Below are 21,461 nucleotides of genomic sequence, written 5' to 3'. Positions count from 1 at the left end.
TTTATTGAAAGAGATAGGGTGTATGATTTTTTGGTCGGACTGAATGCTGAATTTGATCAGGTCCGAATACAAATTCTCAGCAAAGAAGAAGTGCCTCCATTGAATGAAGTTATAGCCCTTGTCAGAGCTGAGGAAAGCCGTCGTGGAATCATGCTTGAGCCTAAAGGTCCCGAAGGTTCTGCTATGGTGGCAAGGGAAGGAAATTACCGTGGTTCAAAGGGTGAGAACAATCACAACTTGACTCATGACACAACCACCTGTGACTCTAAGGATAAACTCCGGTGCACCTATTGCAAGAACCCCAGACACACAAAAGATCGCTGCTGGAAACTTCATGGGAAACTTCCCACATCCAGCAAGGAATGGGGCAATCAAGAAGTTTCGAAAGCAGTTCAACAGGCCCATAATGTCTCCACAATCCCGCAGCAAGAACACTCAAGTCAGGGGCCATTTAATAATGAAGAAATTGAAAGACTAAGGGGTTTCCTAGGATTACATGTCTCGGCTAGTGTTTTTCCATGGGTTCTTGATTCTGGAGCTACTAACCACATGACACCCTCCTCATTACATTTTCTCACCTATACACCCTATCCTAGTAGTAGGAAAATTTCTGTTGTTGATGGTTCTTTCACCACAGTGGCAGGAATTGGGAATATTCAGATTACTCCATCCCTATTACTTAAAAATGTGCTTTATGTTCCTAAGTTATCTACTAGCCTTATCTCTATACATAAACTCACCCAGGATGTGAACTGCAATGTTGTGTTCTTTCCTTCTTATTGTGTATTTCAGGACCAGGTTTCGGGGAAGAAGATTGGACTTGCTAAGGAAAGGGATGGACTCTACTACCTTGAAGCAACCAGCAAACCATCTCACACTGTTATGCATGTCACACACGAGTCATTCTTATCTACCTCCAATAAAGATTTAATTTGGCGTCATCATTTTCATTTCGGTCATCCTTCATTTTCTGTTTTAAAAACAATGTTTCCTTCCTTGTTTAAAGGGATTGATGTTGAAACCTTTCATTGTGAAGTTTGTGAATTTGCTAAACACAAAAGGGTTTTTTTCCCAATCAGCAATAAAAGATCTTCAATCCCTTTTTATTTGATTCACTCGGATATATGGGGCCCTTCTCGAATTCCCAACATTACTAGTTCTAGATGGTTCGTCACCTTTATTGACGATTGCACTAGGGTCACATGGATTTTTCTTCTTAAGTCTAAATCTGATGTGGGCACCATTCTTCCCAACTTTCATAACATGGTCCAAACTCAGTTTGGTGTGAAAATTAAAAGGTTTTGATCTGATAATGCTACAGATTATTTTAATCAGAATTTGTCCCCATTTTTCCAAAAAGAAGGCATTGTGCATGAATCCTCCTGTATTAACACTCCCCAACAGAATGGGGTAGCTGAGAGGAAAAATGGCAATCTATTGCAAACCACCCGAGCCTTTCTCTTTCAAAACCGGATCCCAAAACAATATTGGGGGGAAGCTATCCTTACCGTTGCATACACCATAAATAGACTACCATCTAAAGTTCTTGACAACTGAAGCCCAATACAAGTCCTCTCTCAATTCTACCCTGACATTCGAACCTCAAATAATCTCACACCAAGAATTTTTGGTTGCACTGCCTTTGTTCATGTTCATAATAAGGGAAAATTAGATCCACGAGCAATCAGGTGTGTCTTCTTGGGATATTCCCCAACTCAGAAAGGTTATAAATGTTATCATCCAGCCACCAGAAAATTCTACACCTTCATCAATGTCACGTTTGAGGAGAGACAATCTTTTTTCACTCAACCTTATCTTCAGAGGGAGCCCTCATTAATGGAAGATAAGGCCTCGGATCTACTCTCCCTAGATGTATTACCCTCCTCACAGTCATCCAATCGTCAAGAATCACATCCTTCTGAGTCACATTCCTCTGAGCCCCACATTTCCGAGCCTCAACAAGAGTCAAACAACCCGACCATTGAACCAAATCCAGACACTATTAACCACACCAATGATGTGCATGATGATGTGAGATATATGCAAGTTTACTCTAGGAGAAGAAATCCAGATCCTCAACTTGTGCAAGTCCAAGATTCAACTCCTAATCCTAGAACTGAGGGATGTTCAGAACCTGAACCACCTTCACAGTCTGAGTATGAGTATGACCTACCTATTGCCCTGAGGAAAGGAACCAAAGAATGTACCAAACGCCCATTGTACCCTTTAACCAAATCTGTGTCGTTCCAAAGATTCTCTGAACCCCATAAAAGTTTTCTAGCCAACCTTAACACCATTCCAATTCCTGATACTCTAGCCGAGGCACTTTCTAATAAGGAGTGGAGAAAAGCCATGAGAGTGGAAATGGAGGCACTAGAAAAGAACAACACGTGGGAAGTTGTGGATCCAAAGAGAAACAAGGCGGTTGTAGGATGTAAATGGGTGTTCGCAATTAAGTACAAATCTGATGGATCATTAGAAAGGTACAAAGCACGATTGGTAGCCAAGGGATATACACAGACTTATGGGGTAGATTATCAGGAGACTTTTGCCCCAGTAGCTAAAATGAATACAGTAAGGGTGTTGTTGTCTTTGGCTGCTAACCATAATTGGGATTTGCAACAGTTTAATGTAAAGAATGTGTTTCTCCATGGTGATCTAGAAGAGGAGATATACATGGACATTCCACCGGGCTTTGAAGAAGGCATTAAGGGGAACAAAATTTGTAGGTTGAAGAAAGCACTATACGGTCTCAAATAGTCTCCGAGAGCATGGTTTGGAAGGTTTACAAAGGTGATGCTTAGTACAGGTTACAAGCAAAGTCAAGGTGACCCCACATTGTTTAACAAACACACCGCCTCAGGGGGAGTTACTTCTCTATTAGTCTATGTGGACGATATAATCGTTACTAGGAATGATAAAAAGGAGAATGAAGCATTGAAAAACTGCCTTGCCAGAGAATTTGAGATAAAAAACTTGGGGAGACTAAAGTATTTTCTCGGAATTGAAGTTGCACATTCTAAACAAGGCATTTTTATCTCTCAACAAAAGTATGTTGTTGATCTTTTGAGAGAAACAAGAAATATTGCATGTAAACCAGCTTCCATGCCTATAGATCCCAATCATAAACTTGGAGAAGCCAGCGAGAATGCAAGTGTAGACAAGGAGATGTTCCAAAGACTGGTTGAAAAACTCATTTATCTTGCACATACACAGCCGGATATTGCATATGTTGTAAGTGTAATAAGTCAGTTTATGCATAATCCCAAAGAAGTTCATCTGCAGGCTGCTCATCGAATTCTGCACTATTTGAAAGCCAATCCAGGGAAAGGAATTTTATTCAGAAGGAATGGGGGACTAGCTCTTGAAGCATATACAGATGCCGATTATGCAGGATCTCCAGTAGATAGACAGTCCACTTCTGGTTACTGTACCTTCTTGGGAGGAAACTTAGTCACTTGGAAGAGTAAGAAGCAAAATGTAGTGGCTCGGTCAAGCGCAGAGGCAAAGTTCAGGGCTATGGCACAAGGAGTGTGTGAATTACTCCAGTTGAAGATAATTTTAGAAGACTTGAAGATTCCACGAGAAGAGCCTATGAAACTATATTGTGACAACAAGTCAGCCATCAATATCGCTCACAATCCTGTTCAACATGACAGGACGAAGCACATTGAAATTGATCGACACTTTATAAAAGAGAAACTGGACAGCAAGCTGATTTGCATTCCCTATGTATCTACAAAAGGACAACTGGCCGATGTACTTACTAAAAGGCTCAATAGTACAGACTTTCGTAGAATTGTAGCCAAGCTGGGAATGGAGGATCTCTATTCACCAGCTTGAGGGGGAGTGTTGGAAAACGTGGGGTTAATGGTGTAGATGTATATTTGGTAGTTGTGTAAAAATAGGAATGTGTGAATATGTATTCCTAGGATTGTGGAAGAGTATAATCCCTTAAATATGGGGATTAAAATAGTTAGTCCCTTAATTATGGGGATTGATTTAGGAAGATGTTTTCTATTTATTGCAGCAGCTTACTATATAAATATGCCGGTTGGCAATGGAATGATAAGATCAGTTTTTACCATTTCAAAACAAAAAGACACATGTGCCCCTTCTTAAGTGAGGAACACTAGTTCTAACATAATATTACACATCAGCAACCCCAACATAAGTATAAAGCCAGAAATGCCCCTACATACCCAACACTAACACTCCCCCTCAAGATGGTGAGTATATATCATATAATCCCAACTTGTTACATATGTAGTCCACTCTTCCCCGACTCAACCCTTTAGTAAATAAGTCTGCTCACCGGTTCCCTGTGTTAACATATGCAGTGTCTATCACTCCACTTAGCACCTTCTCTCTCACAAAGTGACAGTCAACCTCTATGTGCTTGGTTCTTTCATGAAACACCGGATTAGAAGAAATATGAACTACAACCTGATTGTCACAGTAGAGCTTCATTAGAGTGTTAACATTGTATCCTATCTCCTGTAGAAGGTTCCTTAGCCACACTAATTCACAAGTAGTATGTGCCATGCTCTATATTCTACCTCCGCACTGCTTCTCGCCACGACTGTCTGCTTCTTACTTCTCCATGTCACCAGATTACCCCCAAGAAAGATGCAATAGCATGTGGTAGATCTCCTATCAAACATAGAACTAGCCCAATCAACATAGAACCAACCCAATCAATTTATACATGAACTGGCTTACCACACTAACCGCAAATGAAACATCTAGCCGAGTAATGGTTAGGGAGTTCAGTTTACCTACAAGTCGCCGGTATCTGCCAGGGTCTTCAAACACTTCACCCATATCACTGCTCAACTTCAGTTGGTTTAGCACCTAACAAACGTGTTTCTTCCGGCAAATCAAGCACATATTTCCTCTTACACAAATTAATACCATGTTTAGACCTTGCTACTTCTATCCCAAGAAATATTTCAATTTACCAAGGTTCTTTGTTTGAAAATGTTCCTGCAGAAAAGTCTTCAACCTGTCAATGCCCATTTTATCATTTCCGGTAATAACAATATCATCTACATACACCACTAATAGAATTTTTCCTGCCTAAGAGTCATGACTGAAAACTGAATGATCAACTTAGCACTGTTTCATACCAAACTTCTTTACCACCTCACTGAACCTACCAAACCATGCTCAAGGAGACTGTTTAAGCCCATAAATAGTCTTCTTTAGTCTGCATACCTTACCATCCTCCCCCCTGAGAAACAAACCCCGATGGTTGTTCCATATAGACCTCCTCGAGCAAATCACCATGCAAGAAAGCATTCTTGATATCAAGCTGATAGAGGAGCCAATCATACATAGCAGCAAGAGAGATCACAACATGAACCAAACTGTTGTGGATGCGTTCGTGGGGAGGACGTACATCCGCCGACAGCAGCAGTGACGAGGGGCCCACAAGGCGACAGCTTATCTTATTCTTAGTAGTTTGATTTATCTATTAGGAGTCTAATTAATCTTAAAAGTGTGATTTATCCTTATCTATAAGTAGTCGAATTCTACTGGGAGTCCTCCCACACCTCTTGGTTGAATTCTACTGGGAGTCTTCCCACACCTATTTAAGGAGCTGCAAATTGAGAATAAAGCATTCAGTTTTCAGTCAAGAAAGAGTTTAGGAGAGTTAGGGTGATCTCTTGAACAAATCACCCTTAGATCGCCACGATAGGGTCTGCACGCAAAGGGAGGGGCAAGGGGAAGCTAAAGGTTCTCCCCGTTGACCGACTCGTGACAAGATCCTACGCCCGAGCCCATAACATTTTGGCATCAGAGCCAAACGCCATGGGCGATATGGAGCAGCTATCATCCAGGGTCCACGAATTGGAACACCGACTCGTAGAGAACCACGCGGAAGTAAGAGAAGTCAAGGAAGATGTCCGAGAGCTTCGTCACCTACTCGAGTTGTACTTCTCCACCAAGGAGAGGAGCCCTAAAGGGGCGACCACCACCAACAACCACTAACCAGAATTGGCGGAGGGATCCGGCGAACGATAGATTGCCACCCGAACTGCAGCGATCATACCCAAGTACAGTCGGCTGGAGTTTCCCTCATACAGCGGCAGTGGCGACCAACTAGGATGGCTATACCGCTACAAGCAATTCTTTCGTAATCAGTGCAAGGAGGAGAAGGATAAAGTCAATGTGGTCGCGTTTCATCTGACAGAAGAAGCACAGCTCAGGTTCTACCGGGTGGAGCAGGAGGAACCAAGACTCAGCTAGGACCAGTTCAAGTCCTACTGCCTCCTTCGGTTCGGCCCCCCACTGACAAGCAACCCATTGGGAGAGTTAATTAACCTCAAGCAAACCGGGACCGTAGCCGAGTACCAGCGGCAATTCCAGACCCTTCTCGCCAGAGACTCTTCAGTGCGCCCAGATCAGCAGGTGGATATGTTCACCGCTAGACTAGCCGAACCACTGAGAGTCGATGTAGAGATGCAGAGCCGTCCCAACTTGGTCACCGCGATGAACCTAGCTCGCGCTTTCGAACGCAAGCTACAGATCAGCCGAGGATCTTTCAGCATGGGGCGTTCAGCGACTTCATGGGCAAACCCGATATCAACCGGAGGAGGGTCTTCGTTGACAGCCAGCAGGGAACAACGGCTTCACACAGGTAACACTTCTAATTCAGCACCCAGCATAGGAAGCAACATGACGGCACCTCCCATCAAACGCTTATCTAGAGCTGAGATGGTGGAGCGTCGGGCAAGAGGGCAATGCTTCAACTGCGACGAGCTGTACTCAGCCAGGCACCGATGCAAGCGGTTATTCTGCCTCCTGGTAGACGAACTGGAGAAAGACGAGGAGGAGCATACAGCATTAGAACCTGAAATCTCCCTCCACGCCATCTCCAGAATACAGAACTCCCAAACCATGCAGCTACGGGCACAGGTGGCAGGGGAACCAGTACGTATTCTGGTGGACTCGGGAAGCACGCACAATTTTGTCAGCAAGCAAGCGGCACTTCAACTGAAACTACCGGTGGAAGGCAGACCACAACTTCAAGTAGCCGTCGCAAATGGGGAGAAAGTTCACAGCCTTAGAATCTGCCGAAACATCCAAATACAGGTTGAATCCGAACCCTTCTCCGCTGATTTATTTGTCCTGCCCCTGGACAAGTTTGATATAGTGCTTGGAGTTAAGTGGCTCATCACTCTAGGCCCTATCCTATGGGACTTCAATGCCCTAACCATGTCATTCAACCTGAATGGAAAACAAGTCACCTGGCAGGTAACCAGGGTAAGGGCAAAAAGACCACAGGTGCATAGTCTCCATGGCGAAACCATGCACGCCGCAGAGATGGAGAGACTTCTCACCAACTTCCCGGACGTGTTTCAAGAACCCAAGGGACTCCCACTTGTCCGATCGTGTGACCATCGGATTCCTTTAATACTAGGTTCAGAACCCGTCGTCGTCCGACCATACCGCTACCCGCATTTGCAAAAAGATGTGATAGAGAAACAGTGTGCAGAAATGTTGGAACAAGGAATCATCCGCCCCAGCCGTTCCCCCTTCTCTTTGTCGGTCTTATTGGTACCAAAACAAGACAGCACCTGGAGGTTTTGTGTGGATTACAGGGAACTCAACAACAGAACCGTCAAGGACAAATTTCCGATTCCCGTGGTAGACGAACTACTAGATGAACTCCATGGGTCTCAATACTTCTCAAAGCTGGATCTCAGATCAGGGTACTTTCAGGTCCGAATGGCCCCAGAGGATGTAGAAAAAACAGCATTCCGAACGCATCATGGCCACTTCGAATTTCTGGTCATGCCATTTGGCCTCACCAATGCTCCATCCACATTTCAGTCTTTGATGAACGAGGTATTTCGACCCCACCTCCGCAGATTCATCCTAGTATTTTTTTACGACATCCTGGTTTACAGTAAGTACATCATGGGTGGAGCACGTTCGTCACCTACGAACTATTCTAGAACTCCTGCGCCAACACAAACTCTTCCTGAAGCAGCCCAAATGTTCCTTCGGGGAGCGTCAGGTCCTTTATCTGGGACATGTAATCAGCGGGCAAGGTGTCTCAGTAGATGGCTCCAAGATCCAAGCAATTCAAGAGTGGCCCAAACCTCAGTCCACCAAGGCTCTCTGCGGGTTCTTAGGACTTACCAGATATTATCGCAAGTTTGTAAAGAATTACGGACTCTTGGCTGCCCCATTAACCAAGATGCTGAAGAAGAACGCGTTCCAGTGGGATGAAGCAACGGACGCCGCCTTCACAAACTTAAGGGAAGCACTCTCCTCCACCCCAATGCTGCAACTACCAAACTTTGACCTGGAATTTACGATTGAATGTGATGCTTCCGGTATAGGCATTGGAGCAATACTACAACAGCAAGGGCACCCCATAGCCTTCTTTAGCCGCAAATTAGCTGACCAGCACCTAAAGCTACCGGCCTACAAGCGCGAGTTGATTAGACTAGCCAAGGCCGTACAACACTGGAGGCCATACTTGTGAGGGAGACCCTTCGTCATCAAGACGGACCACTACAGTCTCAAGTATCTACTGGAGCAGCGGCTTGCCACTCCACCTCAACAGCATTGGGCTAGTAAACTGCTCGGGTTTGACTTTCGGGTAGACTACAAGGCAGGGACCTTAAATCGGGTCGCGGATGCACTGTCCAGGTGTGACGGAGATGCTATACACCTTTGTGCAATCTCCCGGCCCCGCATCACCCTATTGGAAAGCATTAGGAGCATGCTGCCCCAATCACCAGAATGGGGAGACCTTGTTCAAAAGATACAGTCCGAAGCGACCGACCCAAACTGGTCCATTCACGATGGGCTAGTACTATACAAGGGATGGGTATATCTCCTGACCGATTGTCCATTAATTCCCTCTGTCATCTCCAGCATTCATAACGCCACACATGAAGGGGTTCAGAAGACATTACACCGCGTCCACACCGATTTCCATTGGCATGGTATGCGGACTTCGATTCAGGATTTCATCCAGAATTGCTCCATGTGTCAACAACAAAAATGGAAAAACTTGCACCCAGCGGGCCTCCTCCAGCCTCTTTCACTTCCAACACAGATCTGGGCTGATATCTCTATCGACTTCATTGAGGGCCTGCCCAAGGTCGGTAGGAAATCAGTCTTATTCGTGGTGGTGGATCGCTTCTCCAAGTATTCTCATTTCATTCCCTTATCCCACCCGTATAGCGCGGTTTCGGTTGCCCACGTCTTCTTCACACATATTTTCCGCTTGCATGGGCTACCTGAATCCATCGTCAGTGACAGGAACCCGGTTTTTACTAGTACCTTCTGGAAGGAACTATTTCGATTGCAGGGTACAACCCTAGCCTTTTCATCCGCCTACCATCTGCAGACGGACGGGCAAACGGAGGTCGTAAACTGTACCATAGAGATGTATCTCCACTGTGTTGTGGGAGACCAACCACGGCGTTGGGTGGATTGCCTTCCATGGGCCGAATACTGCTACAACACGGCCTATCACTCCTCTCTTGGCATGACTCCATTCCGAGTTGTCTATGGTCGGGAACCCCCCCGCCTATTGTCCTACAAACCCGGTTCGACACGGCTAGAAGAAGTCGATCGTAGTCTACAAGATCGCGATGCCCTCCCGGACGAAGTCGCTCTCCGCTTACAGCAGGCTCAGACACGCATGAAGAATGTCTACGATTAGCGCCATAGAGAATTAACTTTCGAGCCCGGACAGTTCGTGTGGTTGAAGCTCCAACCCTATCGGCAGCACTCTCTCAAAAGCAGATCTCCCCCTAAACTAGCCCCCAAGTTTTACAGGCCCTTCAAGGTATTATGGCGAATCGGGAAAGTTGCATATCAGCTTGAGCTACCAGAGCACAGCAAACTCCATGATACCTTCCATGTGTCCTTGCTCAAGCCATTTACCGGAACTCCTCCTGAGGAGGTACCTTCCCTTCCACCCTTAAGGGACGGCAGACCCGTCCTACAGCCTCAGGCTCTAGTTTGATCCCACGTCAATCGGGGTACTCTCAAAGTCCTAGTGGAATGAGACCACTACCATCAGCTGAGGCCACCTGGATCCCTTGGATTGTTCTGCAAGAAGCCTACCCAAATCTCGAGCTTGGGGACAAGCTCGTCGCCCAGGAGGGGTGTAATGTTGTGGATGCGTTCGTGGGGAGGACGTACAGCCGCCGACAGCAACAGTGAGGAGGGACCCACAAGGCGGCAGCTTATCTTATCAGCTCTCAGCTTATCTTATTCTTATCTTATTCTTAGTAGTTTGATTTATCTATTAGAAGGAGTCTAATTAATCTTAAAAGTGTGATTTATCCTTATCTATAAGTAGTCGAATTCTACTGGGAGTCTTCCCACACCTCTTGGTTGAATTCTACTGGGAGTCTTCCCACACCTCTTGTAATCTCCTATTTAAGGAGCTGCAAATTGAGGATAAAGCATTCAGTTTTCAGTCAAGAAAGAGTTTAGGAGAGTTAGGGTGATCTCTTGAACAAATCACCCTTAGATCGCCACGATAGGGTCTACATGCAAAGGGAGGGGCAAGGGGAAGCTAGAGGTTCTCCCCGTGGACCGACCCGTGACAAGATCCTACGCCCGGGCCCATAACACAAGCCTATCTTAGCAACTGGGGAGAAGGTAAGTACTTAATAGTATAAACCCACTTACAACCGACAGCCTACTTCCCAGGAGGAAGAGTGGTGAGGTCCCAAGTATGATTATGAGTTAGAGCTGAGAGTTCTTATTCCATTGCATGGCACCACCCTAGAGTGGGTGAAACAAACTTGGAAATAGAATGAAGGGTACAAGTGTGTTTACCATTCCGCAAGGCAATGGGAAGATCAAGATCAAATACTGGGTTTGGGGCTGGTGTGGGGACAATTGCTGGATCTGCCAACGTTGATGGAGCTGGAGGAGGAGCAGCCGGTACATGTGGACGATGAGTATACACTTGACGAATAGGTGGTCATTCAACAAGTGGTGGCACTTGAGGCAAGGACTTGGTCACAGCTGGAACAAGAGGAACAAAATCCGCAACTGGAAGAGGAAGAGGAGGAGGTGATGAGGAGGAAGAAACATCACCGGACCCCAAGAAAAATGGAGTAGACTCAAAGAAGGTAACATCAACACACACAAAGGAATATCGAGATCTAGGATGATAACACTTATACCCTTTCTGGGTCTGGGAATAGCCAATGAAGATGCACTTAATGGATCGTGTATCTAACTTGTCTTTCTCGGGGCCTAGATTATGGACGAAGTAGACACACCCAAAAACCCAAGGAGAAAGAGGAAACAGAGGCACGGTGGGAAACAAGGTAGTGAATGGGGAATGACCATCAAAGATAGACGTGGGCATCTGGTTAATCAAGAAACAAGAAGTAAGCACCGCATCACTCCAAAAGGGTTTGGGAACATTCATGTGATGCATAAGAGATCGAACTGTTTCCAAAAGATAACGATTCTTTCTCTCAGCCACCCCATTTTGTTGTGGGGTGTAGGTACATGAGGTCTGATGTATAATGATATGTTGGTCCAAGCATTCTTGAAATGCTGAAGAGAAATATTCACGGCCATTATCGGAACAAAAAATTTTAATGTGAACACCTAATTGGTTGTGAATCTCAACATAAAATTTTTGGAAAATGGTAAACAATCCATTCATTTCTTTCATTAAATAGAGCCACATCATCCTTGAATAATCATCAACAAAAATGACAAAATATCTATATCTATTGTATGATATCAATTTATAAGGACCCCAAACATCTAAATGAACCAAAGAAAAATGACTCAACATACGGTTATCAATCATAGGACTAAAGGGAACATGATGATGTTTCCCCAATTGACACGACTCACAATCTAAAACAGAAAGTTGAATCAACCGAAGAACCAAAGACTTCAAAACTTTCAGTGAAGGATGACCAAATCGACAGTGCCACTGGAGAGGAGAGAGAGATGACTGGAAAGTTGTTGATGTTCTTCCACCACCGTCAAGATAATACAATCCACCAGCTTCATGCCCTCCAACAATCTTCATCCCCGTCTTGAGATCCTAAAAAACACATGAAGGGTAAAAAGTAATAGAGCAATTGAGTGACTTGGTCAACTTACTAACAGACATAAGGTTAAACGAAAATTTAGAGACATACAAAATTGGGGATAAAGGTAAGGGGGTCATATTAACATTGCTAACACCACAAATAAAGGATGTGGAGCCATTAGCAAGGGTAACAGATTGTGATGTTGAACAATGAGAGAGGGAAGAAAACACACCTGGAGTTCCAGTCATGTGATCAGAGGCTCCATAGTCAATAATCTAGGGATTGGGTGTGGATGCCAAACAAGCCATACCTGAGTATGCGAGAGTAGTCGTGTTCTACTAAGATGTGGACCGGACAAACCTCTCATACTCATCACGGGGGACACTCATCATCTCCTTCCCGGGAACATCTGTGGATGTAGGAAGCATCTGATCAAGTGAACGACTCTCCTGTCTGAAGCTGTTGTCACTAGTCATAGCATGATTGGCCCAAGTTAAGGGTGGACCATGCAAGTCATAGCAATAATTAATGGTATGTCCATCCATACCACAGTGAGTATACCTCCTTGGACCTGAATCACGTCCTCTGCCATGGGCTCCCCCTGAATCTCTACCTCCAGTACGACCACCACCACAGTTATATGTAGGTCCACTACCACCACTCCGGTCATATACCGGACCACTGCTACCCCATGGCCCCTCAATACTACAAAGGCTGATCTATCGAAAACATTAGAGTTCTCAGTAAATCCAACAGAAATCCTTCGAAGTTGAGCAAACACCTCATCTAAAGAAGGGAGAGCTGACCCTCCTAGTATCTGAGCCCTCACTGGTTCATACTCAGATTTCAGCCCCACTAGAAATCAAGTCACATCAAGTTGTTATCTCTGTTGTTGCTGAATTTTGACATCAGAAGTGAGGGGGTGATAAACATTCAACTCATTACGAATGTTTCTCATACTAGCATAGTACTCCTCAAGACTCTGATTGCCCTGTTGCAGATTATAGTATTCCTGACACAGTTGATATACTTTGATTGTATTGTCTTGACCAAAATACAACTTCTTAGCATGGTCCCACACATCTTTGGCAGTGTCAAGAAACATGAAATTTACACTAATCTTGGGTTCCATATTGTTCCATAACCACATGATAATTTGTTCATCCTCTTGTTCTCATTCATCATACTCATGAGAATCAATGGAGGACTTTTCCTCCCTTATGTATTTCACATTCTTCTTTGCCTTAAGAAAAACTTCTACAGATTTATCCCAAGGTACATAATTCTCTCCATTCTGTTATTGTTGATCAGCACACTACACACTAGACAACACCACACACTGATCACACTGGTTTCAGCACTTGCTATTGCTGAAGATTGCACTCTTTACACCACAAACCCTACCCCATGACTACCTGAAATCTCACCACACTATATGAGGACTATTCCCCCTTCGAATCACACTAAAAACAGCATAAACCCTAGCATACTACAGTCTGAAATCCTACCATACGATCTGAAACAAACTTCTTATTTGATTCACAACAAAAAAAAAAAATGCATAGAAATCTCTTACCTCATCACCCGAAAATCGAATCACACAAAAATCAGACAACACAAGATACCCACTGCACCACATGAATCAGCCCTCTTCTCTTCATCGATTAGGGGAGGGCTTCTTAGAAACCATAGCAACCGACCACGAACAACACAACTGGAGGCATAGAAACCTCCAAGGGAAGAGGGCGACCACTCCTTTTCAGCCCTTTCCCTTATCTCCAACTGATGGCAAAGAAACCAAGAGAAAACCCTAGACTAAGTGCACAGAAAACAGAAATCTGGGTAGATCCGAGTTGCTTAGTTGTGCTCTGATACCATATTATGATTCGACCTGCCCGTGAGTTCTGTTATCTAATAACAGCCAAGAGGAGAGAAGAAAGAAGAAAGAGAGAGAGAGAGAATAAAAGGAGAGGAGAAAAGTCTGGTTCGAATGAGAGAAAATTACTTCTCCCATTCGGCCAGATATGTTTTATATCACTAACATAATGGAAAAGACACATGTGCCCCTTCTTAAGTGAGGGACACTAATTCTAACATAATATTACACATCAGCAACCCCAACATAAGTATAAAGACAGAAATACCCCTACATACTCAACACCAACAGGTTCCAATCAAATTAATTTAAATTGCATGAATTTATATTTGTAAGTTTTTTATCAGTATTTATATTTATATTTGTAAGTTTCACAAACAAAATCAGAACATATTTTATCAGAAAATGATTTAGATGTAAGATTCAATCAGAACCCTTGATATCCATGATTTGAATCATGAATCCTATTGTAAATTGTAAGATTTTTACTACTATGGCAACAATAACTAGTGCCCCCTTAGAAAATACTTTGAGTTTTGAACTCATGGTACTCTGGTAGAATGATAAAGTATAAGTGGTTAGATGAATAGTTACTTTTAAGACACACCAAGTTACCTTTTGCACGGTATGTGCAGCACCGCCACCCTAGCAAGAAAAGAGAAATTAGTAACTAATGTAATCAATGTTAAATGCTACAATGGAAATAAAGTGAGAAGTATTTCAACCTTTAATAAGTTTTTATTTAAGTCCACTTCGTCTACACCATCAAATGCAATGTCGATGTTATTAACATCATTCAAATCAACCTGCAAAGCATGAAAATCATAGAAAGCATATGGAAAAGAGGAAACAACTTTTATTTTCATTGTTCTTGAATGCTCTGAAGTATCAAAAACAAAGCTCACAATAATTAAAAAAACAATAAAGTCAAATGAAATAAACAAGTTTCTAGATGTTTCTTGATCACAACTTACAGTTTTCACACCGAATTGCCTAGCCAGAACTCGTGATTGATAGTTTGCCCCAACAGCAACAACATCTTTCAACTGAAAGAGATAAAAGAGGCACAACAAAATCATTGATAAGATCATGAGAACAAGTTGAACTTTGGGCTGCATTACTACACTTTAGTTATCATAATTCTACCCTCATTGTGGCTTAAGCAACCAAACTTTCAGTGTTCTAATCTAAATTCCATAATCATTTCTGTGTCTCAGAAATTTAGGAGTCCCAACAAGTTCGTTTGGCAATAGAGATCCTTAGATCACCTTCTGATTGCCATTCCCTATGCATTTTGTAAATCTTTTTGTAACTTTGAATTTTTATCATATAAAACTTGTACTTTTAGAAAGACCATGTAACATTCTATTCCTGCAACTTCAAATCAACCATAGGAGATAGAACAATGTCAAGAACTGAACCAGGTTTATTATTTCTTAGGTTATAGACAAAGAGTAATATCGTCATTTTAAATAAATCTAACAAAGTTAACTAGACAGTTTAACAATATGAGATTTCCACCATCAATGTTAACTAGGGGTGGCCACGAGCCAAGCTTCTCACGAGCTATTCGAGCTTGGCTCAGCTCAGTTCAAACCGAGCTTTGAGCCTAGCTCGAGCCTGATGTATAGGATCGTTTGCTAATCAAGCCAAGCTTGAGCCAAGTGAAGCTCGACTCGTGAGGCTTGTGAGTTTAATCGAGCCTAGTATAATAAATAAATATTTTTATATTATATATACATATACATATAAGAAATAATTTTTATTATATATATAATATTCTTGTTTTTTAAGTATAATAATAAATAATTTTTATAATTCTTAATCTTTTTATATAAAATAAAAAATATTTTTATATTTATACTTTTTGTTTTTTAGAAAAAAACTTGGCTTGCAGTCGAGCTCGAGCTGAGCCAAGCTCGAACTTGTGAGCTTTGAACTGAGCCGAGCTCGAGCCAAGTCTCTAGCTTGAATCGAGCTCAAGCTCGAGCCTAACACAATTTCAGCGAGCTAACCTCGAATATCCAAGTATTCGGCTCGGCTCGGCTCGGCTCGAATCCACCCCTAATAGCCAAGTATTCGGATCTAGTGATGCCAGCCTCATAGTTTCGTCTTTCTTTCCTTCTTTTAGTTACATGTATTCTCATTGTCCGGCTCTTATAAGAATGCCATTGTTCCCTTTCACCCTTAATGCTTATGTAACAGGCTTGTCCACCACAGAGCTCCTAAACATGGTTTCAAATGTTGCGAAATGTCGCTAATGCCGCCCGACATATGTCGATGTCAAGGCTCACCGACATGGAAATGGATGGTAATATAAAAATTACATTATTTCGGTCAACATTTCCTATATTTCGGAAATGTCGACCAAAGCGGTCCAAATAACCAAAAAAAAAAAGATAGTTTTTCCTATTATGTCGACTAATGTACATTAATGATATAATATATTAGTATATTATATTATTATATTATTATAATACAGTATATTAATCATTCATCAAAAAAATATAATACATTATATTAATATAAATTATTCCATTAATAATTTCTATTTAATATTTCAAATAAAATATTTATAAAAAAGAATTAGCAAAATATAAAAACAAAAGAATAAATTAATTGCTTTATAATATAAAACATAAAATATTTTTCAAGTAACAAAATATTAACTAGTTAGTATTTTTTAAAATATTTATTAAAATCAGAAAATGTTTATTAAATTTTATAATAAATCATATTCTACATTTAATACAAAAAATCAGAATAAATTTATTATATTTTATACTAAATCATAATTTATTATAAGTTTAGTATTAAAAACCATAATAAATTCATTAAGTTTTATAAGAAATCAGAATTTATCATAATCTTAATACTACAAAAAAAGAGAATCAGTTTATTAAATTTATAATAAAACATAATGTATTATAACTTTAATATTTAAAAAATCAGAATAAATGTATTTCTATTTACTAGTGTGAAATAAATATATTAGAATTTATAATAAATCAGAATTAAAAATAAGAAAAGAAAATATCAGATAACCTTGTAAAAACATCAAAATGCATAATAAATCAGTAAATCATTTTTTTTACCAATATAAATGAGTGAATCATCATTTACTAATTTGTTATTGATCTTAGTTTCTTAGCTTTATATAATGGTTGGGAATAAGATAATAGTATAGAAATATGTATTAATGCTTCTTTTATCATTTTACAAAATATCATTGCATATTTCCACATATTTCATAATATTTCCACAATGTCTCTAATTTTTACAATATTTCCCCTCGACATTTCCGACATATGTCCTATATTTTGGTAAGCAACATTTTCATCAACATCGACATTTTAAACCTTGCTCTTAAATAACAAAAAGGCAAGATGCAACACCCAAAAGCTCTGCTGATTTTGCACAAAACACTGTTTTACAATGTCTTTTTGTTATTTAAGGCCCATGGTCCGAGAATTGCTCTCGTAAAGGTCAAAGATATGTATTAATAGAATAGAGAAAATATTTTTGAGAAAAGATAACAGGTTTCATTAATCAAGGGAGGGATGTAAATGAGATGTACAAGGCCTTGTCAACAAAAAACAAAAAACAAAGCCCACTGATAGTTTGGCAATGTATGTGCACTATACAAAAAGTCCCTTCCCAACCCAGATTTTGCTAGGACATCTGCCAACTGGTTTAACTCTCTGGTAATCCATCTAAAACTGCACTGCTAGTAAGAGGAAATCTCCCAAATTTCTAACAGGAGGTGAGAGAGCTTCCAAGGATCAGGGGTCTGTCCAGATGCCCAATTTATGGCACTCCTCAAGTCTCCTTCCATTGCAATGGAACTAAGCTGCTATGACTTGGCAATTCTGAGACCTTCAAGCACCATTTGATCTGCCTTGGAAGGACCACTAAAATCTCAGGCCAAGTCACCATTTGATCTGTGCAACAGACCGCCTATTCCTGCCGTGGAGGAGCCCTCCAAAGTCTTCCTGAAACTTCCATCAAAGTTCAGAATAAACTGACTTTCTTGTCTTGTGGTGATTTTAATGGGAGGCAGAGGTTGAAAAGGAGAGTTCAACAGCCGAATTGGCCAATTTCTTTGCAATGTCACTCCAATTGTTACCATCAAAGGCTTTACTGTTCGCCATCCAGCTATTAAGATTAGCTAGGATACAACCTCTAGGATTCTCCAAGGAGGAGTATTTCTCTATTCTATTTTCTCTAATAGAACAGATAAATATTGAAAAAAGATTGTGTAACAAGAATATTTATCAAAAGATTATGAATCAATCTCAATCAATCCAGACCCGTACAAATTTTTACCATGAAAATATAGACTTGTTTTACACTCTATTGCATTCATTCCCCATTTCACTAAACTGTCATTGATTCATTTTGCTTTATGAAAATCATCTCAAAACAGTTATATATATATATATATATATATATATATATATATATATAGAGAGAGAGAGAGAGAGGACCTCTGGGAGACCTCCCCCTAAAATCAATAAGGGACATTTTTTTCCATTTATTATTGAAGCAGCCAAGGGACAGCGTAATCTTGCATAACCTTCTAGGCCAAATAATTTACAAGAATTACCATGTGAGAAGAGAGTAAAATGCTAATAATGATGAGGGTAGAAGATGAACATCAGTGTCAAGATGGAGCATTCATTTTATGAGAGAGGAAGTTACTAGATTATCTTCTGCAGAGAAGTATGCTTCAAAAGCAAGTGTTTTAGTTTGACAGATTCAAAAAGCAAGATCCGTCAGAAAATCTTGTGTTTGATGTGTAATGATAGTATAAAGAAAATGTATTATGATGATCTGAAGGATGATTTCCTTATCTAGAAAAAGTATGATTACTACCTTCACTTTTTGTAGCATATTCTTCAGTAATATAGAAACCATGCATTGTACAAAATCTGTTAATCTGTTATAATGAAATTGTGTCGGTTTTTTCTTACCCATTGGTTGTTCTTTATAAAGCATTTCTGTTTTGGAGTTGTAAGTAATTAATGAGGTTTACAAGCCAACAGAATTTACCTGACACGATTGATAAGTGTTTGTATTTACTGTGGTCTTTTGAAGTCCTTTACAAGATTTTCAAGATAGATTTGTTGCTTATAAATCTCAATTTTTAATTAATCTTTTCTTTTTGACAATCACCAAATGATTAAGCTTCTTTCTTTTCTGTCTTGAAATTTAATTAAGATTTCCTTTTTGATAATTACCTGTTGTTTAAGTTTCCCTGTCAAGAAAAAGAATATACATGAACAATTTATATTACCATACTTTCAGTTCTTTATCCAGTAAGGACATGTCAAGGGGCCCTGGCATACCAAGATTCGAAGTATCAATACAATACACCCCATATTGTATTGGGAATATCGTTTCATATCTTGAGGTGGTTGATACGCCTATTTTAAAGGCTTTTTCAGATTTACGGTTTTTAAAACATTAATATTGATATTCGTTACGACAGATGGCCTGTCAAAATATCAGAACAAAACATTAAAAAATAATCAAATTTTGTGTATCAAGAATGTGATACTTTGAACCATGCATCATACCAATATCCACATCCATGTCAGAGTCCAAAATTTTTCAGTGATTGAAATCGGTTCAAGCCATGGCCTGAAATACATTACATCCAGAGGGCACCCCTATGATAAATTGATTTGGCAGCCTCACCTTTCCTTTTCTAATCAGCCTCCCAAGCTCTTCAGTGGCGAGTGATGCAGTGCTTCCTGTGCCAAGCCCAACTACCATTCCAGGCTTGACTAGTCCCACGGCTTTCTTAGCAAGAGCACGCTTTAAAGCATCCTGGGCTTCAGGGTTTGTCGCTGAGGTACCACAGCAAATGCCAATGTTAACATGTTGTCATCACAAGAATGTATTTGCAGTCATAAAAAGTGTTGCAGGTTTTTCTTACATATTTACACATCCACGTACACAATAACGTATTTAATCATCTCCAAAGCATCAAGTTTAGAAGGGTTGAAGTTTGTCAAAAAAAAAACACACACAAGTTTAGAACAGGGTTAAATCAATTTAAAACTAATGGTATCCTGTTACAATCTGTAATGATCAAAGATTCGGATGAAAATTGATGATGGAAGACAATTATTATTCAGAAGCGCACCAAAGTAATAGCTGAACCTAACGATATTGACATGTTTACTAGTGTAAGGACATAGCTATACATATAAAGATCCCAGATCCCATCGTTAAGCAGTTTCTGGTATTCATAAGTGCACGTAACATAAGCAAAAGCAGAAATGCTTCCAAATCAAAACAAGCTGAAAGTTTGAAATTCGAATAGAGAGCAGACGGAAACCAAACTCAGTAGCCAAATATGTAAAGAAAATAAACATCCATGAACAATGCTTCAGAAACCAAAGTTATATTGACACAAAATTCAAAACCGAAACACCGATCACGAAAACAAATCCCTCAAAATTTTAATACGGTTTTGCACAATCCGCATTCATTACTTACACTTAAACTAAACCCCGCATTCAAATTTGGAACTGTCGACTTCGAAGAAGCAAGAGTTAGGGTTCCTGAGAGTTTACCATTTTGGGAAACTGCAGAAATGGACAAGCTTAGACTCCTTCTCTTGGAGTCACTGGACTTTGTTCCATTAAAGGGAGTACGGATGGTATTGGGGTAGAACAGAGACTTGTCACCCGATGTTAGCTGCTTAAAGGAAATGGCACCTTGCATTGCAGAAACCAAACTGAGCCTAATATCCTGATACTTTGGGTTTCAGGATTCACAGATTCTACAGAGATTGAAGAGAAGAAACTCTAGTTAATTATAGGATTCAACCCGCACTGAACTTCAGTGCAGAGATTAAGATAAAACACCATTAACAGAGAGATTATTCAAGGAAAGAGAACGAGATCGCCCTTGTGATTATCAGTGCCACGAAAGAACTCTCCTCGGCCGCCCACGTGTCCTAATTGTAAAGGACACATCATTCACTGGGTCCCATCTCATGGATTGTCCACCGTACACTTGCTTATTTGGCAACATCCTTTTCTAATAAAGGAACAAAATTCCATTTGAAAAGACAAGGGCACCACCATTCAAAATAACTAATAGATTAGAATATGCAGTGGTAATTTTGTCTTTTTAGTGTTTTTCTTGATTTATAGCTTTAATTCCACGTCAGCAAAAAATGGCAAGAATGGAGACTAGTGCCTAGTAATAAATCGCTCCCAACTCATTCTTGGGGCCATGGATACTAATGTGGGGACACAGATCATGTTAAAACGTCACCCTCGACGTATACACGACTACACGATTGTTTTTAGGGCAGAAAACGGATCGGATCGTATGGGATACGGGCAAACCTTTCTTCGTTTAAATTTGAAATCGAATCAAACCTTATCTGTTGAATTTATGTCCAATTCTTATTGCAAATCCGGATCTACTGCCCACATGGAGAACATCTCACATAGTATTATGCAAGGGGAAATGTTCCCAATTCACAGGGGCAGTGTGTTGTGGGTAGACGGGGC

At 40.8% G+C, this 21,461-nt stretch overlaps 1 protein-coding gene across 2 annotated transcripts in view; it reads right to left on the bottom strand.

The window, feature by feature from the left end:
* LOC148845306 (uncharacterized) overlaps positions 1–20,930 on the bottom strand; it is a 34,404-nt gene extending 13,474 nt beyond the window's left edge. The window contains exons 1-5 of one of the 2 annotated variants that reach the window (XM_088954006.1): positions 20,511–20,930; positions 19,627–19,778; positions 14,901–14,972; positions 14,652–14,732; positions 14,542–14,571 (exon numbers count right to left, since the gene is read on the bottom strand). In XM_088954006.1, coding sequence (XP_088810132.1) covers positions 14,542–14,571; positions 14,652–14,732; positions 14,901–14,972; positions 19,627–19,778; positions 20,511–20,661 — 486 coding nt within the window. In that variant the 5' untranslated portion in view covers positions 20,662–20,930. The remainder of the gene's footprint in view (positions 1–14,541; positions 14,572–14,651; positions 14,733–14,900; positions 14,973–19,626; positions 19,779–20,510) is intronic. The other variant, XM_088954007.1, reaches the window with a different exon arrangement.
* Between the last annotated feature and the right edge of the window lie 531 nt (positions 20,931–21,461).

The sequence above is a fragment of the Nelumbo lutea genome, chromosome 7 (genome assembly GCF_056320005.1).
Source record: "Nelumbo lutea isolate HS-2025 chromosome 7, American lotus-T2T, whole genome shotgun sequence".
NCBI classification, from domain to species: domain Eukaryota; kingdom Viridiplantae; phylum Streptophyta; class Magnoliopsida; order Proteales; family Nelumbonaceae; genus Nelumbo; species Nelumbo lutea.
The sequence above is the reverse complement of the archived record's forward strand: the minus strand, read 5'-3'. Positions and strand labels throughout refer to the sequence as shown.